We start from the raw sequence: 23,251 nt of genomic DNA, 5'->3' as shown, positions 1-23,251 counted from the left end.
TCTCTCTGCCGTCGCTCTGCCGTCCGTCTCTCTGCCGTCTCTCTGCCGTCCGTCTCTCTGCCGTTGCTCTGCCGTCTCTCTGCTGTCTGTCGCTCTACCGTCTCTCTGCCGTCCGTCTCTCTGCCGTTGCTCTGCCGTCTCTCTGCTGTCTGTCGCTCTACCGTCTCTCTACCGTCCGTCTCTCTGCCGTCCGTCTCTCTGCCGTCTCTCTGCCGTCCGTCTCTCTGCCGTCTCTCTGCCGTCCGTCTCTCTGCCGTTGCTCTGCCGTCCGTCTCTCTGCCGTCCGTCTCTCTGCCGTCCGTCTCTCTGCCGTCTCTCTGCTGTCTGTCGCTCTACCGTCCGTCTCTCTGCCGTCCGTCTCTCTGCCGTTGCTCTGCCGTCTGTCGCTCTACTGTCCGTCGCTCTGCCGTCCGTCGCTCTGCCGTCCGTCGCTCTGCCGCTGCTCTGCCGCTGCTCTGCCGTTGCTCTGCCGTCTCTGCCGCCGCTCTCTGCCGTCCGTCTCTCTGCCGTCCGTCTCTCTGCCGTCTGTCGCTCTGCCGCTGCTCTGCCGTTGCTCTGCCGTCTCTCTGCCGTCCGTCTCTCTACCGTCCGTCTCTCTGCCGTCCGCTGCTCTGCCGTCCGTCTCTCTGCCGTCCGTCGCTCTGCCGCTGCTCTGCCGTTGCTCTGCCGTCGGTCGCTCTACCGTCCGTCGCTCTGCCGTCCGTCGCTCTGCCGTCCGTCGCTCTGCCGCTGCTCTGCCGTTGCTCTGCCGTCTGTCGCTCTACCGTCCGTCGCTCTGCCGTCCGTCGCTCTGCCGTCCGTCGCTCTGCCGCTGCTCTGCCGTTGCTCTGCCGTCTCTCTACCGTCTGTCTCTCTGCCGTCCGTCTCTCTGCTGTCTGTCGCTCTGCCGCTGCTCTGCCGTCTCTCTGCCGTCCGTCTCTCTACCGTCCGTCTCTCTGCCGTCCGCTGCTCTGCCGTCCGTCTCTCTGCTGTCTGTCGCTCTACCGTCCATCTCTCTGCCGTTGCTCTGCCGTCTGTCGCTCTACCGTCCGTCGCTCTGCCGTCCGTCGCTCTGCCGTCCGTCGCTCTGCCGTCCGTCGCTCTGCCGCTGCTCTGCCGTTGCTCTGCCGTCCGTCTCTCTGCTGTCTGTCGCTCTACCGTCCGTCTCTCTGCCGTCCGTCGCTCTGCCGCTGCTCTGCCGTTGCTCTACCGTCCGTCTCTCTGCCGTCCGTCTCTCTGCTGTCTGTCGCTCTACCGTCCGTCTCTCTGCCGTCCGTCGCTCTGCCGCTGCTCTGCCGTTGCTCTACCGTCCGTCTCTCTGCCGTCCGTCTCTCTGCTGTCTGTCGCTCTACCGTCCGTCTCTCTGCCGTCCGTCGCTCTGCCGCTGCTCTGCCGTTGCTCTGCCGTCCGTCTCTCTGCTGTCTGTCGCTCTGCCGCTGCTCTGCCGTTGCTCTGCCGTCCGTCTCTCTGCCGTCCGTCGCTCTGCCGCTGCTCTGCCGTTGCTCTACCGTCCGTCTCTTGCCGCCGTCCGTCTCTCTGCCGTCTCTCTGCCGTCCGTCTCTCTGCCGTCCGTCTCTCTGCCGTCTCTCTGCCGTCCGTCGCTCTGCCGTCCGTCGCTCTGCCGTCCGTCGCTCTACCGTCTCTCTGCCGTCTCTCTGCCGTCCGTCTCTCTGCTGTCCGTCTCTCTGCCGTCCGTCTCTCTGCCGTCTCTCTGCCGTCCGTCTCTCTGCCGTCCGTCTCTCTGCCGTCTCTCTGCCGTCCGTCTCTCTGCCGTCTCTCTGCCGTCGCTCTACCGTCCGTCTCTCTGCCGTCTCTCTGCCGCCCGTCGCTCTGCCGTCCGTCGCTCTGCCGTCCGTCGCTCTACCGTCTCTCTGCCGCTCTCTGCCGTCCGTCTCTCTGCTGTCCGTCTCTCTGCCGTCCGTCTCTCTGCCGTCTCTCTGCCGTCCGTCTCTCTGCCGTCCGTCTCTCTGCCGTCTCTCTGCCGTCCGTCTCTCTGCCGTCTCTCTGCCGTCGCTCTACCGTCCGTCTCTCTGCCGTCTCTCTGCCGTCTCTCTGCCGTCCGTCTCTCTGCTGTCCGTCTCTCTGCCGTCCGTCTCTCTGCCGTCTCTCTGCCGTCCGTCTCTCTGCCGTCCGTCTCTCTGCCGTCTCTCTGCCGTCCGTCTCTCTGCCGTCTCTCTGCTGTCTGTCGCTCTGCCGTCTCTCTACCGTCTGTCGCTCTACCGTCCGTCTCTCTGCCGTCCGTCTCTCTGCCGTCTCTCTGCCGTCCGTCTCTCTGCCGTCCGTCTCTCTGCCGTCCGTCTCTCTGCCGCTGTAGTCTCAGAGCGGTGACCTGCAGCGAGCAGCAGCTGTGGTGGATTATCTGCTGCTGTCACTCATCGCTACATAAACACATCAGGACGGACAGAAGCCGCAGATCTGCAGCTGAAACGTGTTCTGCATTAACTGAAGGTATCAAACTGCAGCAGGACGAGACGGAGAGCAAAATAAAACCAACATCAAACTCTAAGGACATTTTCAGGGAGATCAAAGAGTCGGGTCATTCTAATAAAACAAAAACGAGTTGATTTAATAAAGTCAGAGATTTAAAATAAGCAGCACTGAACATGTTTATCTAAGCTGAAGTTACCTTCAAAGTAGACGCTCAGTGTGGAAGCTCATGATATCGTTTCAGTGTGGAGATAACGTCACACGTTCAGTCTCTCCTGGAAGACGCTCATAGTGTCCACCTCAGGTTAAGACTTTCTGGTCTCTGGTCCTGGTTGGGGTTTGGGTTTGTCCTGGTTGGGGTTTAGGTTTGTCCTGGTTGGGGTTTAGGCTTGTCCTGGTTGGGGTTTAGGTTTGTCCTGGTTGGGGTTTGGGTTTGTCCTGGTTGGGGTTTAGGCTTGTCCTGGTTGGGGTTTAGGCTTGTCCTGGTTGGGGTTTAGGGTTTGTCCTGGTTGGGGTTTAGGCTTGTCCTGGTTGGGGTTTGGGTTTGTCCTGGTTGGGGTTTAGGTTTGTCCTGGTTGGGGTTTAGGCTTGTCCTGGTTGGGGTTTAGGCTTGTCCTGGTTGGGGTTTAGGCTTGTCCTGGTTGGGGTTTAGGTTTGTCCTGGTTGGGGTTTAGGCTTGTCCTGGTTGGGGTTTAGGTTTGTCCTGGTTGGGGTTTGGGTTTGTCCTGGTTGGGGTTGGGGTTTGTCCTGGTTGGGGTTTGGGTTTGTCCTGGTTGGGGTTTAGGTTTGTCCTGGTTGGGGTTTAGGCTTGTCCTGGTTGGGGTTTGGGTTTGTCCTGGTTGGGGTTTGGGTTTGTCCTGGTTGGGGTTTGGGTTTGTCCTGGTTGGGGTTTGGGTTTGTCCTGGTTGGGGTTTAGGTTTGTCCTGGTTGGGGTTTGGGTTTGTCCTGGTTGGGGTTTGGGTTTGTCCTGGTTGGGGTTTGTCCTGGTTGGGGTTTGGGTTTGTCCTGGTTGGGGTTTGGGGGTGTTGGGGTTGGGGTTTGTCCTGGTTGGGGTTGGGGTTTGTCCTGGTTGGGGTTTGGGTTTGTCCTGGTTGGGGTTTAGGTTTGTCCTGGTTGGGGTTTGGGTTTGTCCTGGTTGGGGTTTGGGTTTGTCCTGGTTGGGGTTTGGGTTTGTCCTGGTTGGGGTTTAGGTTTGTCCTGGTTGGGGTTTAGGCTTGTCCTGGTTGGGGTTTGGGTTTGTCCTGGTTGGGGTTTGGGTTTGTCCTGGTTGGGGTTTGGGTTTGTCCTGGTTGGGGTTTGGGTTTGTCCTGGTTGGGGTTTAGGTTTGTCCTGGTTGGGGTTTGGGTTTGTCCTGGTTGGGGTTTGGGTTTGTCCTGGTTGGGGTTTGTCCTGGTTGGGGTTTGGGTTTGTCCTGGTTGGGGTTTGTCCTGGTTGGGGTTGGGGTTTGTCCTGGTTGGGGTTGGGGTTTGTCCTGGTTGGGGTTTGGGTTTGTCCTGGTTGGGGTTTAGGTTTGTCCTGGTTGGGGTTTGGGTTTGTCCTGGTTGGGGTTTGGGTTTGTCCTGGTTGGGGTTTGTCCTGGTTGGGGTTTGGGTTTGTCCTGGTTGGGGTTTAGGTTTGTCCTGGTTGGGGTTTAGGTTTGTCCTGGTTGGGGTGTAGGTTTGTCCTGGTTGGGGTTTAGGTTTGTCCTGGTTGGGGTTTAGGCTTGTCCTGGTTGGGGTTTAGCAAAACTACAGCGTAGAAATACTCTGTTACAAAAGTAAAAGTCCTGCGTTCAAAAGTACTTACAGAAGTTTTATCAGCAAAATGTTCTTAAAGTATCAAAAGTACTCTTATTATAAAACTGTATTATAATGTTGGATTATTATTATTGATGCATTCATGTACAAACATCATTTTAATGTTGCAGCTGCTCAAAGTGGAGCTGATTTGAATGAATTTGAATGTAACACTGCATCATCAGAGTCTCGTGTTCCTCTGTGGAGACTCGTGGAGGAAAAGTAGAACGAAGCAGAAAACTGAAATATTAAAGTACAAGAATCTCAGAGATGTATTTAAATGTTCGAGCCGATTCTGTATCCTGTTGTTGCGTTCGTGTCTGCTGTCAGTTGGTTTCGTTTCTGCTGTTTCAGCTCTCCGCAGTTAACTGGGTGTCTCCGCGTTCTTTTTCCCTCCAGAGGAAACTGAAGGTTCGGCCTGTGAGGCGTTCACCGCTGAACACCAAACCCTGGAAAAGGAAGCTGTGTTTCTGTTGGACTCGGCCGCTGTTGGCCTCACCTGGACCACATTAATATTTCATAACTCTGAACCTCCTTCAGCGGCGGCGAGGAAGCGTGCACAGATTACAGATGATTTAAGTCGGCGTGGCGGCTGTGACGCGTCGACGCTCTGCAGCCTTTTTCCAAACCAGCAGAGAGAAACGTGAACCCAGCCTGAACCCTGAGGCCTCTGAACGGGCTTTTATTTAGCAACACACACACACACACACACACGTCAGCTTCAGTTACAGACGACTCGACACTTTTCAGAGCTTATTTTTCAGCTTTATTTTACAAAAAAAAACACAAAGACAAAAATCCTGAAAAACCTCCAGAAATCCATCAGGTCACTTTGTTTGTTCTGTTTCTTTGTTTCAAGCTCAAACCTGCCGACATGCTGCAGGACAACAACACGCAGAGTACACGCACAAACAACACACTTTACACAAGTTTTACACACAAAGGTCAAACTTTGGGCTTCAGAGACACATTTGGTCAAAACGAGTTGTTGTTGGGTTTTTTTACAGTACACAGAAAACAGTAAAAATAAAAAATAAAAAATTCAACAACTTCTTCACAAACAAATGTTCATCTTCTTCTTCTCCACAAACGGACGTCTGACTGATGAAGAAGAAAAATCCCCCTCAGATCCTCTCACACTGTTTCATCTGATGGACGTTTATTGATCTGATCAGATATCAGTGATCAAAGTTGTTTTTTACTGTTAGGTGACAAACTTTTTTCTCAACCGGCCTCGTCTACTTCAGTTGGCGGTTTCCTACATTTCCCAGAATGCCTTTCAACAACCTTCAGAGAAGGCGTAGGTTTGGTGGGGACGATTTCTATCAATCTGACAGATGGCTGAGTAATAATGTCGGTCGCACCGAAACACTAACTTATTGTATCTTTAATGCTCAAACTCTGAAGTCGCATGTCGCGTCATAATTCTGCACTGTGCTTTACTGTCTTGTCTTTGATTCACGTTCAGCTGCTCAAAGCATCTTTTCAGGAGACATTTATAATATAACATAATAGAGTCTGAGAGGCGAAACCCAGGGCACAAAGTGCTCATGCTTCTCACTGTGAGCTGACAGTTTAAACACACCTGTTCATACGTGAGAGTGAAACATGCAGCTCTCAGCTATTCACAGCATATATACATACAGTATATATGTACAGTATATATACTGCATATACTGTGTGTATACTGTACATATATACTGTATGTATATATATATTTACAGCTGTATCAGAGGGACGTTAGCTGGAAGTCAAGAATTCTGTTTTTATTTTCTCACATATTAAAGCCAGTTGTTGTAAATTGTTCTGTTTCATCCATTAATCACAAAAGACTTTTTAACTTATTGAAAGCAAATAATGAATAAACCGCAGCTGTTTGTAGCTTTTGCTCTCGTCTGTACGACTGTTTGAAACTGTTTGTTCACGTTTTCGATCGCTGAGACGCCTCCTGCTCTCAGACTCTGGACAAACTATTCAAATGAACCCAGAAACACAACGAAGCGCAGTGTTTAAGGATTTCAGGGGGATTTTTCCTTTAAGATTTGTGACCTTTGACCCTTTGGGTTGAGAACACGCTCTGTTCTTTGGTTCCTCAGATGTTCTGGTGACGTCTGTTTCTTCTCCTCTGTAGTTCTACTGACTTTGGTTCATCGTTCTGCTGGAGCGACTCCTCACCACCTTCTGGAAAAGATCGTCTGAAAATACAGAAATACGAACAGCTTTGATCATACGTTTCCTGCAGTAGACAGAAAATATTTCAAAAACACAGAAATAAGACAAACTGACCGTTCCTGAAGCTCTTGGAGTCGGCCTGTGAGACAGAAAGAAGGGCAGAATTCATCAAAACCATTAAAGAAAGTCACTTTTCTGTGATTTCCCTCACAAAGCCTTTAATATGATAATCAGCAGTGTGTGAAATACGGCGGGACACGAGGGGTTTCCCCAGCAGGTGATCAGGACTTCACACCTGCCAGGTGTGTGTGTGACTCTGTGTGTGAAGCTGCTGCTCAGCTGTCAGACTTCATAAAGGCTGGTTTGTGTGCTGTTCTCACCCCGGGGGAGGCAGCGGATCTGAGGGGAGCTGCAGGTCCGTCAGCCTGTTCTCGGTCCACCTTCAGAGCTGCAGAGACACAAAGCATCAGCAGTCAGTTCAGTTCAATTCAATTTTATTTATATAGCGCAGAGGGAAGCACAAAAGACCACGTAGAATTTTTTTTTATATATAGTAGAATGAACTGAGTGTAAAGCTGGTGGAGCTGCAGACTCGCTGCCACACACTCCTTCATGAGTCCTTTCATCAGCACGTCAGTATAAAACCAACATTACAGCTGCTTCACGAGCTGAAAGTCCCAGCTGGTACGTGGAAAGGAAGCAGGAGGACGAAGCTGAAACGTCTGCCGTCTGACTCACGCAGCGGTTTGATGATGCTGTTGACGGCGTGGACGACTCCGTTAGTCGCCATCAGGTCTGCGTCGGCCACCGGGACCTTGTTCACGTACACCGTGTAGTTCCGCTGAAACACAGGGAGCACAGCTGTCATCAGGTCTGATCAGGGTTTTAAATAAAGTTATTGAAAAGGAGGTGAGGAGTGAGCACCGACCACGCCGAGCTCCAGCTTCTCTCCCTGCAGAGGTTTGACTCTGGTGTGAGATCCGACTCCTCCACTGACCAACATGCCCTCCCCCAGGTGATACCTGAGCACACCTGACAGCTCCTGACCGTTACCTGAGAGACAGACAGGCAGACTGAGTACCTTCATGTAAAACTTAATGTTGTGGCTCCTTCAGAGCTGACTGGAGATCTGTGGCCTGTTGATTAAATGACATCGTCACCACACACGCAGTGTTCACTGCTGACTAACAGTAATTAAAAATAAAAACTAGAATTCGACTAATTTAATTTTGCAACTAGAATAAAGTTGTTTTTTTTCAATGTGGTACAATAAAGCTTTCAAACTGAATTTGTAAACTGCCCCACTTTAACAGATGATTAAGTTTGTAAAGTAAAATAAAGTTCAGTGGTATTTAAATGTAAGATGTAAATAATTCCAGATATTATAGATATTATGCCTTCAGTCCCTGACAGACCCCTCGTGTCTCTGCATGTCTTTATTAGGCTGCGAGTGAAGCTGCAGCACAGACCGTTTATATAAAGCTCATTAAAGCGAAATGATTTGGCTGCGAGTCACATAAACAAAGTGTTTCTGAACGTTCGGACCAAACAAGGAGCCGGACGACGCCGAGCTGACGGAGACGGATCGAACTGGTTCCTTCTCATTTTATTACCCTCTTATTTACCCCCAACATGGCTGCCTGTAACCACTGTTAAAAGTAAAATACCCACTCTGTCCGAGCTGCAACACAGTGGAGTTATCCTTCAGCCACACAGTCTGTCCCCTGCAGGGACTCGAGCACATGAACTGCATGAAAACATACTTATATACCAGACTTCTTCTGCAGTTACTCTGTGTTACACTCACGCATCAGCTTGTTGAGTTCGGGCTGTGACAGGGCGCTGAAGGCGTCGTTGGTGGGAGCGAAGAAGGTCAGCGCCCCCTGCTGGTTCAACAGCTCCGTCATGCCTGCTGTCTGGACGGCTCCAACCAGGAGGCTGAAACAAGCAGGAAGTTGGTTTGTCTCTTACACCTCTGTTAGATGGAGGGGTGGGAACCAGTTTCACCACATTTACAACATGTGATTTGCGACATGAACGGACTTGTGGCCGCGTGTGAGCATCGAGAGCTCTGCAGATGTGTCGAGGATCTGCGAGTGACAAGCACCTGTGAAACGTTTAAGTGTAAACGGAGATCACAAACCAGTTCTGTCCTGAAGAAGCTGCAGCAGGCTGGTCTGAGCGGCAGACGCTACACAACAACAACATTCATACGTGATGAATATATCAAATATATCAAACTGATGTTCAGATCAATTAACTGTGTTCCACTGCTCGCGTGTGGAAGGAAACAATGTGTGCGTGTGATACTGAGATATCATCACGAACCGATTTCACTAATATTTCAATAATATTAAAGCTGCATTAAGTGATTTTTTTGTCCACTTGGGGGCAGCACAACAAACGTGATCGAGCAGCTGCTTATTTCCGCCTCCAGCAGCTACAGAGTCACATGACGCTTCGTCAGGAGGCGTGTCAGAGTCACGTGACGCTTCATCAGGAGGCGTGTCTGTGTCTCCTGATGGACGTCAGTCCGGTCTTCTCTCTGTCAGCTCTGTGTTTGGTCTCCAGCAGCTGCTGAGGGAAACATCTGGCTCTTTAGCAGCTAGATGCTCCGCTATGTTCAGCAGCTGCTCTCTGACTGCGTCTGGCTGCTGTTTGCTGCCGAGCGGCTCGAGTTCAGCGGCTTCATCAGAAACACTGAGACCATCAGATGGAAATAATCTGCATGACTGGTGCATCAAGATTCAGCACCGGTGGATCAGTGACATTTAACAGTTTAACCTCTTTTATGAACGATACTGGAGACAAAAGTTCACACTGTGGTCAAAAGAATCAACACATTAAGGAAACTGAACACATTCAGTAATTCTGTCCTCTCAACCAAACTAATCTGTAAAAGTCAGTGATGTCGTCTTGTCCTTGATCCGGTCCATTCATATGTGTCGGTCTGTAGATTTGATATAAAGTCTCTTAGAGCTGAAACAATTCATCAATTCATCAATTAGAAGATCGATCGAAAAATCATCTGCGACAATTTTGATAATCGATTAATTATTTTAGTCATTTCTTAAGCAAAAATGCCAAATATTTGCTCGTCTCAGACTTTCTGCTCCTCTCTGTTTCATCACAGACTGTTGGTCGGACGAAACCAGACATTGGAAGACTTACTTTCACATTTTATAGACTAAACGATTAATTGATAAAACAATATCGATAGTAACTGTTAGTTGCAGCTCACAGAACTGGAGTTACACATGGCAGTGTGGTCAGATGTAACTGCGGCCGACAGATGTGTTAGTCGTAGTTAATATGCTGAGTATGTGAAGCTCTTTAAAGAGCCTGTAAATGATGCTGTAAACTACTTTATGCACCACAGAACAAAGTGCCAACATCAGTTTGGTGGTTAGCGGTTATTTTACACTTTAGTTCATAAACTCTGCTGCTTTGATGCATTAAGAAAGATTCAGGAGACTTTAAGGATTTCCGAGATCCTCAGAGAGAAGAGACAGCTTCCTCCTCAATTCAATAATTAGAAGATTAAATTACAGCCGGGAGCTTTATTCTCGCACTGAGAGTTGTTACTGAACTCCCCGCTGAGATGTGGAGGATTCCTGAGCCTGAGAAAACACAGAGAGGAGGAGGTGACGGAGTCTCTGCCTGGTTTAACCATCACAGGTTTTTATTCTAGCTGCTCATCATTAAATCTCAGACCAAAATGTTCCTGGAACAACGTGAACAGTTCTGACTGATCCCGAGACTTTTCTCTGGCAGCACTTTGATCCCACAGAGGTCTGACAGGAAGTCACCAGAGGAGGAACATGGCCACCGCTCTTCCTCCCTGACCAGATGCCGCAGTGGTTCGTTTTCTATGCACCACATCTGTGTGTAAATATGTGCTCACCTGAAGCGGCTGTCTGCCTTCAGGACGTCCATGACTGTTCCCATCGGTGGAGTGAGGACTTTGTCCACAGTGAACATGGTGGCGTAGCGTCCCGTCTTGTCGTGAGCAGCGATGCAGGCGTTCTCAATGCACAGGTTCTACAAACACACAGAGAAATAAAGTCGGTCACAGAGGGAGACGACTGACGCAGCATCCAAACAGACGAGCGGGTCCAACGTTTTTTGTCCACCTTCAGCGCCCAGCGACCACGGAAGCTTCCAGCTTTACTTTCATTCAGAGGAACCTGGACACACATGGACACACTGGTTGAAGCGGCTCCCTGACACCTGACCCATCACCTGCATACAAGTCGTGAAAGATGACGAGCCCCGATTGGACGGGGTCCAACCTGTAGTCTGTCACGTCTGAGCCAATCACAGCAGGAATTCATGCCTCTGTGATCTGATCTGACACAGAGACTGTCTGGAAAGAGTAAAATATCACTCAGACTGAAGCAGCAGACTATACGTCTTCTTCAGATGTGACTCAGGAAGCCAATTCTGAATCTTTTGTATGTAAAATCAAAATATTGAATCAAACATGTCTATCTTCCTCTTCCAAACATTTCCTGACCCTTGATGGAAAAAGTCACAAGTTCATGAGACGTAACGGAGAAATCGTTACAAATGAGGGAAAGACATATTTATTTGACTCCTCAGTCTGTCCTGCTCAGAGACACACTCTCTGGGCTCCACATAATGTCCTGGATGGCAGCCATTTTGTCAAAGCTCGTCAGACACACACACACACACACACACACACACACACACACACACAGCCGCCTACAAATGGTGTCTGGAAAGATTTAGCAGCCGTGGGAAGCAGGAAAGTTCTTGTGGTCTGCAGAGTTCATTACTGAGCAGAAATGTGAACCACCCACGAGTCCAGGACCTGAAACATTTGGAGTCACTGTGGAGACCACTAGAGACAACCTCAGGTCTGATCCCTACATGATCAATAACACTGTTATTTACACATAATAAAACAACAACAGGGCAACAGGAAGCGTTTATTTGACATTATTTTCTGCAGTTTAAAGGTGTTTGATTGAAAATGGCAACAACAGTTTTGAAAGATAGAAAATGATCAAAGTCTCCAACAAACGAACAATCAATAACTCCGGCCGAGAGACGAAGCTGCTGAAGTGAACAAACCACTGAATGTCAGTCTGAAGACATCAGGAAACAACCAGAACAAATCAGTTCAGTTCAAACGTTTGGATGATAATGTGTCACTTTTATTCAAACTTGTAACTTTAGTTTGAACGTTAACGACCTGTTAGAATTCAAGATTTGAATTCAGAGCGTTCGAAGTAGTTTGCCTTGTGGTACATCAGAGCTTCACACATTGCAGCCCTACTGACCTGATCAGCAAACTCAGCTAATCAATAAAATAGAGCCGAGCTGATCAGATAATCAGGACACGAAGCATCTGAGAAGCGACCAACAAACATCAGACTGTTTGTGAGTTTATAAAAAGCTGCTGTTACTCTGCAACCACAACACACCTGAGACTCAGCGGAGCGACGTCGCCTGCACGACCAGAAACAAGCGGAGCGACGTCGCCTGCACGACCAGAAACAAGCGGAGCGACGTCGCCTGCACGACCAGAAACAAGCGGAGCGACGTCGCCGGCACGACCAGAAACAAGCGGAGCGACGTCGCCTGCACGACCAGAAACAAGCGGAGCGACGTCGCCGGCACGACCTGAAACCAGCGGAGCGACGTCGCCGGCACGACCAGTAACCAGCGGAGCTGGTGACGGACCCCAGCATCAGCGTGGAGCCCCGGCACCGTCCCGGCGGCCCCTATATCCAAAACGTTATTTATTTTTTTTGGTCGTCTCTCTGCGGCGGCTCTGATTCACATCACCACAAGACGCTTTGGATGACATCATTGCCATGTGGTCGCAGTAATGAGGCTGCAGCGTGGGACATGCACAGTCATGCAGTGACCACATGTCCCGCAGTCGTCCTGCTTTTGAAAAATCATTTTAAAATTAAATAAAGTTTGATGTTTCCTCTCAGACGCATCATTACCTCAAAATGTAAAAACCTCACAGAACAAATGTTCCTGCTCTTTAAACTGTGATTATGTTCAGCTCGGCCTGCAGCACATCAGAGGTTTAACACACAAACAGAGAACCAGCTATTAATGAACAGCAGCCATAAACTCAGTGACCTCATGAAATCATCACTGAAGATGAGACAATATTTATGGTGCCGATCCACCCAGCAACAGGCGACGCAGTCAGACAGGCATCTGTGAGTTTCCAGCTGATTCTCTCGGTTTAAAAACCTGACAGGAAGTTGTTGTGTTCATAAAATATCAGGAGTCAGACATTAACAATGTGGAAAAAGTCTGAAGTCACAGCAGAACTAGTCTTTGTGAATGCTTTTGAAGTTACAGTCAATAAAAAGTGTTTTTTTCCCCCAGGAAAATGAGAATCACTGTGTCTCATTACAGAACGGAAACTGGTTTGATTTCTCATGTCAGGAAGAGATGAACAGGCTGCTTCTTGTTGGGACTCAAACAACCACAACACAGACACTGTGGTGGAGACGCATCAGTGAGCCAGCGTCATCCAGCCTGATCATTAGACGAGATCAAAGAACAGCTTCCAGTTCGTAAAATCTGTTGGCACAGTGATCCTGTAAGTTTATCTCAACTTTCATCGACTGATAAAAACTTCTCTGATGTTTTCTCAGGTAAGTCTTCAAGTCTTGGAGATGCATGCTGCTCTCTCACTGGCTGTGTCGTAAATCTGAATCAGTATCAAGAGTCAACACGTGAAGAAACGTATTAAAGTTCTTACATTTCTGTAGACGAAGACTCTGAGTTTGAGGCCTCCCAGCGTCTCCAGCTCCTGACCGTGATACAGAGACTTAGAGGACAGCTGCTCCTTCAGGATGTGATTGGTCATCAGCTTCCTCATGTCAGCTGTCATCGTCAGACTGCCTGTTCAAGAAACACACAGGTAAATACAACAGGTTACTGTCACAAACTTTATTAGGTACACCTGTACGATCTATTGCAATTCAGTACAACAGCTGAGCCTCGACATGTACGACAGATCCAGTTTGCTGTCTCACTGGGATCAGATTTGGTTTAGTGAAGCAAAAAAGGCAACAAAAACCAAACAAGTATATTTCTAGTTTGATTGTTGTTCTTGTTTACGTTGACATACAGTTTAGTCCATGAAATCCATACAAACTGGCAATAAGAATACTATAAATAAAGGGCAGTCCCCAGTAAAGTAAGTAGTATTTGGTCTCACGCAGTAAATTTAGCAAAACGTACAGTTGGATTTTATAGAAATAAACAAAAGAGCCTTGCTAGCATCAGAGCACTTCTGTTTGTTTCGGCCCGCTCAACACAGCTGACAGGACCGTCGTGACCCGACAGCAGCAGCTGTCTTCTACGTTCTGAAAATAACAGTAGACATTTTATACATCGTGCAAAAACAAACATTTGAATGAATGGAATGAGTCCGCCGTATCAGCCCGGAGGCGAGGTACGTAAAGGCCCTGCCTGCTGAAGAATGTACAGTAGCTCTGGAGGTCAAAGGTCGAGACACTGAGAGGGAGCGCTACCTTTGAAGGCGTCGTCCAGAGGAGCCAGCATGGTCAGAGCCTCGGAGCCCGTCAGGTGGGGGGTCAGACCGGCTTCAACAAACAGCTTGGTTGCCGTGGCAACAGATGAACCTTCAGCCAGCTCCAGAAGAACTTTGGCTGAAAAACACAAAGACCCGGTCAGTGTGACAGCAATACTGACGCTACCGCAAGTACTACCGCCGCACTATTATTTTGTACTTCAGTACTTCTGTGGTTTCGACAGAGGTTCGCTGAATATGAGATGCAGTAATAGTGGTATTTGTAGTACGAGTAGTATGTGCAGCTCAGTGATGTGGTGGATGTGTTGTACTGCAGTTTTAACAGCAGTACTCTGAGTATTAGATGCAGTACTGGTTTCAGCAGTAGTGGTAGTATTAGTAGTATTAACTGTAGTATCAGTACCTGAGTCAGGGATGAGCAGCTCGTTGATGTAGTGGATGACTCCGTTGGTTCCCAGCTGGTCTTTCTTGGTGATGATGGCCTTCCCGTTCAGAGTCATCTGGTCTCCGTCACAGCCGACCTCCAGCACGGTGCCCTGCAGAGTCTCCATCGGTGTCCCCGACACGATCGACTCCGCGCACTGCATGTGCTTCAGGATGTGGTAGTTCAGCAGGTCTGAGGGGGGGACGGGCAGGTACACAGGAGGACTAACGTCAGAGTTGGTCTGAAACTACAAATAAAACAAACAGCTGTGTGACTGAACACAGAGCGAGTCGGAGCGCCTCCTGCTGGTCACCTTTCAGAGCCACGGGGTCTCCCAGGATCCTGTTCAGGGTCTCCTGAGGAATCTTCTCGAAGGCCTCGTTGGTGGGAGCAAAGATGGTGTACTGACCCTCGTTCTCCAAAATGGTGGTCAGACCGGCAGCGGCCATCGCCGTCTGAAACAGAAACACAGCACAGGAAGTATTGATCTTCTCCACCTCCTCATCTGGCTCTGGGTGAGACTCAGAGATTGGCTGACAGATGTACTCACACGCAGCGTCTCCAGGTCGTCGTCGATGTCGATGAGCGTGTGCACGTTGTTGGAGATAGCGGTGATGACGCGGTCGACCACGTGCACGATGCCGTTGGTGGCGTGTTGGTCGGGTTTGATCAGACGTGCACAGTTCACCGTTATAATCTGAGGAGGCGAGGAAGAGATCTGTTAATCGATCGATCGTCAACATACACAGAGTGACTCGTGATGTGACGGCTGCTGTAGATGGCGCCTCAGGGAATGAGTGCAGTGTCTTTATTGCATCACTGACCGCGTTGGCGCAGTGGTGGATGTGCAGTGTGTTGCAGTGTGTGTTGCAGTGTTTATGATACGTGACGGACCCCGTTGGAGTAGTGGTGAATGTGGACGGGGAAGTCCTGGTACATGGAGGCGAAGGAGGATCCGTGTTTCAGCTCCTCGGAGGTCAGCCGGCGGTTCACCATGTGGTAATGAAGAGCGTTCAGCAGCTCGATGTTCACGTTGCTCACCAGAGCGTCCAGGATCTCCTGCAACACAACAACAACACGCTGTCAGCAGAGACACGGGGATGCACTGCTATCACTGTCAGGAGGAAACCTCGTGTGATATCTTCTCAGCGAGATGAGCACGACGTCTTAAACTAACTCTGTCGCAAAATCTGAGCCATGAAAAATGATCATTACTGTAGCCACAGAGAAAACGTCTTTCCCTAACCTTCACCAAACTTTTGTTACCTAAAGCTGACACCTCTGGTGTCACAGTCCTGCACTTTGTATGTCCACCATCCACCCTGACCGCCTCCCTGCGACTCCTGCGTACATAAATGTAGCGTTTCATTCACTCAAAGAAACGTTGTCTCTAAACATAATCCAGGCAGCGATTACGTTTCTGACCACAACGTAATCATGAAAACAATTTAGTAATATACAAACGTAATTTCTAGGAGACAGGATTGTACTAGGCGGTTTCTAGAGTGTTCATAGTGGTTGCTAAGTAGTTGCTTGGAGGTTACTATGGTGTTTGGAGTGGGCGCCAAGGTGTTGCTAGGTGGTTTCTAGAGGGTTGCTATGGTGTTTATGGTGCTTACTAGGGTGGTGCGGGGAAGTTGCTAAGACGTAGCTAGGTGGTTGCTATATTGGTGCTAAGTGGTTGCTAAGTGATTGCTTTTGTGTTATGAAAAATAATTATAGTATGTTCTATAACATCCTGAAACACACACACATGCAGCCACCGTTCATATATTTAAAGGATCAGTCTGGTGTTCTTCTATACTTTTTAATCATCAACAAATCTCATGTTCGGACTCAAACCAACAACATGTCGGTCCGTCTCTCAGTACTGTCTCACTTCCTGTCTGCGGCTCTCAGCTGCGAGCCCATTGGTTCCTGCTGAGGACGTAAATCTTTAAAAACACAGATCTATAGTTTCCTGTTTAAAAAGGCTCAGTAGTTTCCTCAAACAGCTGCTCACAAACCAACAGGAGGAAACAGAGCATTTGTTGGGGACTATTTTCAGCGGCGGATGAATCCACATGTGGTGCTGTAGTGAGTGTTTGGGGCAGCAGGACGGTGTGTGTGGGGCTGTACTGACTGTCGGCAGGGAGGCCCAGGCCTCGTTGCTCGGGGCGAAGAAGGTGAAGCTTCCCGGACCTTCGATCTCCTCCTTCAGCTGGGCTCGTTCAGAGTACATCTGAGTGGTGGAGGCTCCGACCGCGCCCAGAGTGTTGTAGATGTTCACCAGAGGCAGCGCTGCAGAGATACACACACTCACGATCAACAAACTCTCAACAAAGAAGCCGTCAGCTGCAGCTGAAATAAACCAGAGTGATCCTGCCGTTTGTCTGAAGAGCATCGTCAACAACAAACTGTCAGAGCAGAACACCCACAATGCAACTGTGGCGATTCAGGCTGACGGTTCGGTCACAGCAGCACAGAGCGACTGTTACGTCTTTATAAGTTGGTGAGGTTTTGGTTTTATCTCACTGTCAAAATGTCCTCTTTCATCTGTTTTTACTTCACTTCTACAAAAAAACACTTTACTTATAATCCAACAGTTCATTCGTTACCAACACATTTGGTCATTTACTTTCTCATTAAAACCTTTAAAAACGAATCTCTCAATTTATCTATAGTCAAACTTACACTGTATTAATTTACATTAGTTTAGCATTTTTGTTTCCTGAAATAACAGAGAAAGCCTCAGTGGTCTGAGTGTTGGGGGGGTCAGGGGTCAGAGGTCATACCAGCAGGACAGCCCTTCTCTCCAGGAATCTTCTCATAACCAGGACAGCACTCGTAGGTGATCACCCTGCAGCAGGAAACAACACACGAGAGGACACGTGAGGATCCACGTCTTCCTGTCCCGCTTCACGTCTTCCTGCTCGGAGCAGATCGACTCTCATTCAGGACTCAGATTGTGTTTTACTGCTCCACCTGAACAGCAACAAGTTCTGCAGATTTCAGCCTCAGGAGGAAAAACTACACGCTTCTCTATAAAACTCTCAGTTTCCACCTCAGAACCTCGTAACCTTTCTGTAATATTTCTGCTTCAGGCAGACACATAAATTCCTGTCTGTGTATAATGATGCTAATAAAGTTATGTACACAATAACGCTGCTGCTGAACACACTCTACAGGTAAAGTCCAACTGTTTCCATGAGATTGTAAACAAAGAGCTTCCCATAATAATCCAGTTTACATGACAGTAAATGTTATTTCATTATCCAGAGGAAAATGTTGTTTAGAGTCAAAATGTCCGACGGCTCTGATGGAGATCTGGATCAGTCTGAGGACTCGGAGGAACTGAACCTGGATCAGAGCAGCTTACATCCCTGTTTTCCACTGAACTCTTCCAAATAAAAACAGTCGCTCCAAAGTCTCTGGACCTGGTCCCTGTAGGCCCGAACCACGAGCGGCTACTGGATGGTTTGCCATGAAACCCGGTGCAGACATGAATGTCTTTGTGATGTCTGATGAAACTCTGACTAATACTGATAACATCGTATTCAACGACCTGCAGAATCACACAGTTTCCTCCAGCAGCCAAAACCATCTGCTGTTCAGAAGCTGATTTATCAGTTTGACCTGCTGCCGTTAATAATCATCTGACATTCAGTAACGTTATCTGATGGTTTATGGACTAAATTCATCTGCAGTCCACTGAGAGCTCGACAGGAAGCAGCAACAAAACGGCCGAGACGTGAAAACGTGCAGCACGCCGCCATTTATACCAAGCTAAGCTAACGTAGCTATCAGGTGGATGTAACGTTAACGTTACTTTCAGTCTTTCATGTCGCTGTCAGAAGGAACGAGTCAGTTCAGGATTAATGTCGACAGCAAAACATCTAAATCTTCCTCCAGATGTTCACTGAAGAAATATCACGACGTTGTCCCACGTTTAGCTAAACTCAGACAGTTAAAAACCGTTAAAAGGGTTTGTTTTCGTCTGAATCGAGGGTCTAAGGACAGAGGAGTCGCCTGCTGTGAAGCTCCGCCGGGAAAATTCGGATTTGTGATATTGGGCTTTATAAATAAACCTGACGTGACAGTGAAAAGCGTTTTTAGTGAATCAGCTTCTGAATGATTAGCTGCTCTGCAGTGGCGAGAACAGGCTGTGCTAATGCTAATGCTAATGCTAATGCTAATGCTAGGGGAGCAGGAACAACAGAGAGACAGCGGTTCAGAGTTTGTAATGAGAACTGGATTTACGGAGGAGAGTCCGTCAGTCAGTGCAGACAGTTACCATGGTTACACATGGAGACGACACCTGTAACCATGGTAACTGCAACAAAGATGGTGGCAGCTGCAGCCTCAAAATGCTTAGAAGGCATAAAAATGAATAAATGAGACTAAAATGTCTAAAAATGTTGACTAAAAGTAAAATACACTTTGTTCAAAAGACTAAAACTAATAAAACTCAGGTGCTAAATGAACACTGGTGTGTTTGTAAGAACGGCGGCTGCTCTGACCAGGTTCAGACTTGGTGTGAAAATACTTTCAGAGCCTTTTTCAAGTTCCAGAAATGTAGAAATAAACATTTCACACCAAAGTGTTCAGGAGGATTCGTGTGCGACCGTACGCTAACGGCACATGTGGGCTGTAATGACGCGTGGAGGCCCAGCAGAACCCTTCACGACTTCCTGGAGAGATTTCCATAATAAATGTGGTTCAGCCGTCTGGGCTCATAAAGCTCATTTCCTCAGAGAGAAGAAGAATCTGCAGCCAGACCAGATGCCTGACGGGGACCCACACCCACCGCCAGGAAAAACACTAAACCACCAGGAGCCTCCACCGGGCTCCTCACTTCCTGATCCTCACAAAATAAAATGTCACAGAGAAAGAAGACTTTAACGTGAGTGGCTGGCGTCGTGTTTCTCCTTTAGGTTCATAATTCATATAAACTTTCAACAGTCAGTAATGATTTCACAACAGCTGAGAGGGCAGATACAGAGGTGGTACAAGTCTGAGATTCTCCCCCCACCAAAGCCCCCTACAGCCTCTGCAACCAGCAGGACGAGGCCCCAGACCACCAGACCACCAGCAAGAAACCACGCAGACGACCCAGGAAGTAAAGCAAGAAGAGTCCAGGTGTAGGATTTTAGGTCACAAGAAACAAGTCTCCGCCCGCTGCTGCTGCTGCGAGAACGCGAGCTCATTGGCTGATGGAGGTGAACAGCTGGTGGAGCTGATCCTCCAGCCGCTGCCGTTAAAGCGCCGCAGAAGAAGAGGACGCGGCGAGACGACGTCGTTAAAAGCTCAGACGATGGAAACATGACGCTTCTGTCGGCTTCATGTGTTCGTGTGAGGAAGGCTGCAGCCTCCTCATCGCTCCACACAGCTGATGCTCTCAGCTCTTCAGTTATTCACTCAGTCTGCTTCTGGTTTCAAACAGCGTCCACGCCTCGGACAGGAAGCTCTTAAACACATTTAGAGGGTTTTTTTTATTTCGGACTCAGATTTTTTAATATGCAAATGAAAACGTTTATATATTTAGTTTTATTCTCTTTTGAAACATTTAAAAAATATGCACAACAGCTGCAAATATAACGATTATAGTTTATATTTCCATAACATTTCTGACTGGAGTCCAAGTCTCTCAGGTCTCAGGTCTCTGGTCTCTCAGGTCTCAGGTCTCAGGTCTCAGGTCTCTGGTCTCTCAGGTCTCAGGTCTCAGGTCTCAGGTCTCTGGTCTCTCTCAGGTCTCTGGTCTCTGGTCTCTGTTAGCAGCTGCCTCTCAGCTGAAGCAGCAGCTCCTTTAATGAAATTTAATGTCTGGAGACAGAAAAACTCCCAGAGCTCCTTCAGTCTCATATCACAACGGCCATAAAATGTAAACAGATGGAGATCAGCTACTGACTGTGTGTGTGTGTGTGTGTGTGTGTGTGTGTGTGTGTGTGTGTGTGTGTGTGTTGGCACACACTGGACTGATTATCAAACCAGATGGAAACTCGACTCCCGTTTGGTCTGAACATAAACAAAGATGGCCGCCGTGGATTTCTGACAAAACAAACAGAGCGAGGTCGCAGTAATTCAGCCGGCGGGGTCGAGCCGCTCGAGAGAAACCTTCCAGAAACATCCAGCAGAGGAAAATGCTTCGCTAACTTCAGTCGGGAGTCAAAAGCTTTTTTCTGCATTCGTTTGTCAGATGAATTTGTCTGAGAAACGTTTTAATGATTCAACATGAAACTGCTCCAAAGTAAACCAATGACCCTGAAGAGTCCCTGAGAAAAGTTTCAGGAAGACAAAATGACTTTTCCAGGGAAGTTGTGTAACCTGTTGGTTAGAGAAGAAAGAAGAAACTGTCACTGCAGAGACACACAGGAAGACGGCGTGGACGCTCGTAACGCTGGAGACAAACAACAAACTGCAGAGCGCAAAGGAGTCCGAATGAAGAAATCCACTCCGGAGAGCCTGAAACCTCCCGCGTCAGCTGTAAGGCTGCGCTTCATGAAGTCAACCAGACTTCGCACATTCAGATGCTTTAAATCAACGCAGAAAACAAAACCTTTCACCAAATTCCAGGTTTTTAATATTATTCTCCACTAACCGTCGAATGCCCCTTTGTGAAAAACAACCATCTCCTGTAGATTCTCCAAATGAAAGCTGGTGCGTCCGCCTGCTGGTTCACCTGCTTCACGCGTCAGTTTGATTGTAGTTGTAACATTTATTTCAACAGGGAAGATTTGCTACATGTGAATATTTTTCAGGAGGGGTGGGGGTGGGGGGGGGGCGATCTGCTGTACCTCAGGAGGGGGGAGGAGGGACGGGGGGAGTCGGGGGTCTGTGAGTTATGAGACTCCCTTCTGCTGACCTCCGACCTGCTGATCCTCCTCCACAGAAACCCACTGACACACAGAGGACAAAGACTCTTCACAGACTCAGTCCGACCCCCCCGTCCCCCCCCCACCACCACCACGAGTGTAAATTAAACTGTCAGAGATAAGCGCTGAGTGTTTCCACAGACTGAGACTGTGTGTGTTGAATGATTCGTGTGTTTCGGGGCGTTCGGGTCCTCTAACAGCTTCACTTCCCGCTAACGTCCACAGAAACTCTCACTTCCTCCTTTTTTTTTTTTTGTTTCCTGATCTGAGCTGAAATAATCCGTTTGTGAAAAAGCTGAGTTCAACTTCCTGTCGAATCCCTGACGGACTGAGAGTCCTTCACAACCACAGACACACTTCAGTGAATACACAAACACCCAGCATGCCTCTCAGAAATATGTGAGCAAATATACAAACTGATGCACATTTACAGCCGTAAACACATGAAGAAGAGAGGAAAAAAGAATTTAAAAACCTCTTTAGCGGCCTCTAGTGGTGAAACTGCAGTTTGCAACCATGTGTACACCGCTCGCCTCGCCCTCCCCTTCCAGACCTGTAGGAGAAACTACGGTGGCCGCGAAACTAGCAGAAACCGTGAAAGGCCCTCTCTAGAGCCGGTGTCTGGTTTGTCCTTTCTGGGCTCCTGTAGAAACATGGCGGTGCAACATGGCGGCCTCCGTGGAAGGGGACCCGCTCCCTCTGTAGATATAAAGGGCCACTAACCACTTACTAGTTTCAAACTAGTGATTCACTAAATCAGGTTGCGCCATTAAAACTTAACAAACGTCTCAGTGAGTCAAGACTTTAGCGATGTGTAAATCTGTTGCCAGGAAAGAAAAGAAGAAGTAACGTAACAGAACATATGACAAATAAAACAGAGGAGCGAAAGAAAAAAGAGAAGTGACGGAGGAGCAGAGGGCCGTGAAGAAGTCAGTCGTCTCCATGGTGATGGATGAATCATTTTGACTGTTATTGACAGTTTAAAATGCTGAGGCAGTTGTTTCCATGGAAACTAAAAACACCGGCTTTATCTACAGTTAGCTAGTTTTAACTGCCTTATCTACAGTTAGCTAGTTTTAACTGCCTTATCTACAGTTAGCTAGTTTTAACTGCTTTATATACAACTAGTTAGTTTTAACTACTTTATATACTGTTAGCTAGTTTTAACTGCTTTATATACAGTTAGTTAGTTTTAACTGCCTTATATACAGTTAGCTAGTTTTAACTGCTTTATATACAGTTAGCTAGTTTTAACTGCTTTATATACAGTTAGCTAGTTTTAACTGTTTAGCTACAGTTGGCTAGTTTTAACTGCCTTATCTACAGTTAGCTAGTTTTAACTGCCTTATCTACAGTTAGCTAGTTTTAACTGCTTTATATACAGTTAGCTAGTTTTAACTGCTTTATATACAGTTAGCTAGTTTTAACTGCTTTATATACAGTTAGCTAGTTTTAACTGCTTTAGCTACAGTTGGCTAGTTTTAACTGCTTTATATACAGTTAGCTAGTTTTAACTGCTTTAGCTACAGTTGGCTAGTTTTAACTGCTTTATATACTGTTAGCTAGTTTTAACTGCTTTATATACAGTTAGCTAGTTTTAACTGCTTTAGCTACAGTTGGCTAGTTTTAACTGCTTTAGCTACAGTTAGCTAGTTTTAACTGCTTTATATACAGTTAGCTAGTTTAGTCCAGTGGTTCCCAACCTAGGGGTCGGGCCCCTCCAAAGGGTCAGCAGATAAATCTGAGGGGTCGTGAGATGATTACTGGGAGAGGAAAGAATTAAAAACAAAGCTCTGATGCACAAATCAGTTTTTGGACTTTGGATGGAATTTTTGCTTTGTTGTGAAATAGATAATTTTACCTCTTTGGGCCTCAAACAGTTAATGAAATGAAACCATGTGAGAAATTCAGAGGAGAAATGTCTCTTTGTCACTCAGAGACATCTGAAACGTGACGAGGAGACACAACTACACACTGATTTTTGATTTGTCACAAGCCAAAAAGGTTGGAAACACTGATTTAATCTTTAACAATGTGTAGTTTTTTATAAATTCATCATATCTTTCTT

The 23,251-nt window shown here is 47.7% G+C and overlaps 1 protein-coding gene and 1 long non-coding RNA gene across 2 annotated transcripts in view; one reads left to right on the top strand and one right to left on the bottom strand.

Moving 5' to 3' along the window:
- The first annotated feature begins 2,178 nt into the window (after positions 1 to 2,178).
- Positions 2,179 to 5,208, top strand: LOC122880652. The gene is made up of 2 exons (XR_006378994.1): positions 2,179 to 2,427; positions 4,581 to 5,208. It is a non-coding gene; the product is annotated as an uncharacterized LOC122880652 (long non-coding RNA).
- tgfbi (transforming growth factor, beta-induced) overlaps positions 4,935 to 23,251 on the bottom strand; it is a 23,496-nt gene continuing 5,179 nt past the window's right edge. Inside the window, exons 3-17 of the mRNA XM_044205984.1 lie at positions 17,107 to 17,171; positions 16,455 to 16,612; positions 15,227 to 15,391; positions 14,883 to 15,029; positions 14,646 to 14,787; positions 14,312 to 14,524; positions 13,889 to 14,026; positions 13,111 to 13,253; positions 10,258 to 10,394; positions 8,161 to 8,291; positions 7,282 to 7,406; positions 7,092 to 7,194; positions 6,734 to 6,801; positions 6,468 to 6,492; positions 4,935 to 6,376 (exon numbers count right to left, since the gene is read on the bottom strand). Of these exons, the coding sequence (XP_044061919.1) occupies positions 6,315 to 6,376; positions 6,468 to 6,492; positions 6,734 to 6,801; positions 7,092 to 7,194; positions 7,282 to 7,406; positions 8,161 to 8,291; positions 10,258 to 10,394; positions 13,111 to 13,253; positions 13,889 to 14,026; positions 14,312 to 14,524; positions 14,646 to 14,787; positions 14,883 to 15,029; positions 15,227 to 15,391; positions 16,455 to 16,612; positions 17,107 to 17,171 (1,822 nt within the window). The 3' untranslated portion in view covers positions 4,935 to 6,314. The remainder of the gene's footprint in view (positions 6,377 to 6,467; positions 6,493 to 6,733; positions 6,802 to 7,091; positions 7,195 to 7,281; positions 7,407 to 8,160; positions 8,292 to 10,257; positions 10,395 to 13,110; positions 13,254 to 13,888; positions 14,027 to 14,311; positions 14,525 to 14,645; positions 14,788 to 14,882; positions 15,030 to 15,226; positions 15,392 to 16,454; positions 16,613 to 17,106; positions 17,172 to 23,251) is intronic.

The sequence above is a fragment of the Siniperca chuatsi genome, linkage group LG8 (assembly GCF_020085105.1).
Source record: "Siniperca chuatsi isolate FFG_IHB_CAS linkage group LG8, ASM2008510v1, whole genome shotgun sequence".
Taxonomy (NCBI): Eukaryota; Metazoa; Chordata; class Actinopteri; order Centrarchiformes; family Sinipercidae; genus Siniperca; species Siniperca chuatsi.
The sequence above is the reverse complement of the archived record's forward strand: the minus strand, read 5'-3'. Positions and strand labels throughout refer to the sequence as shown.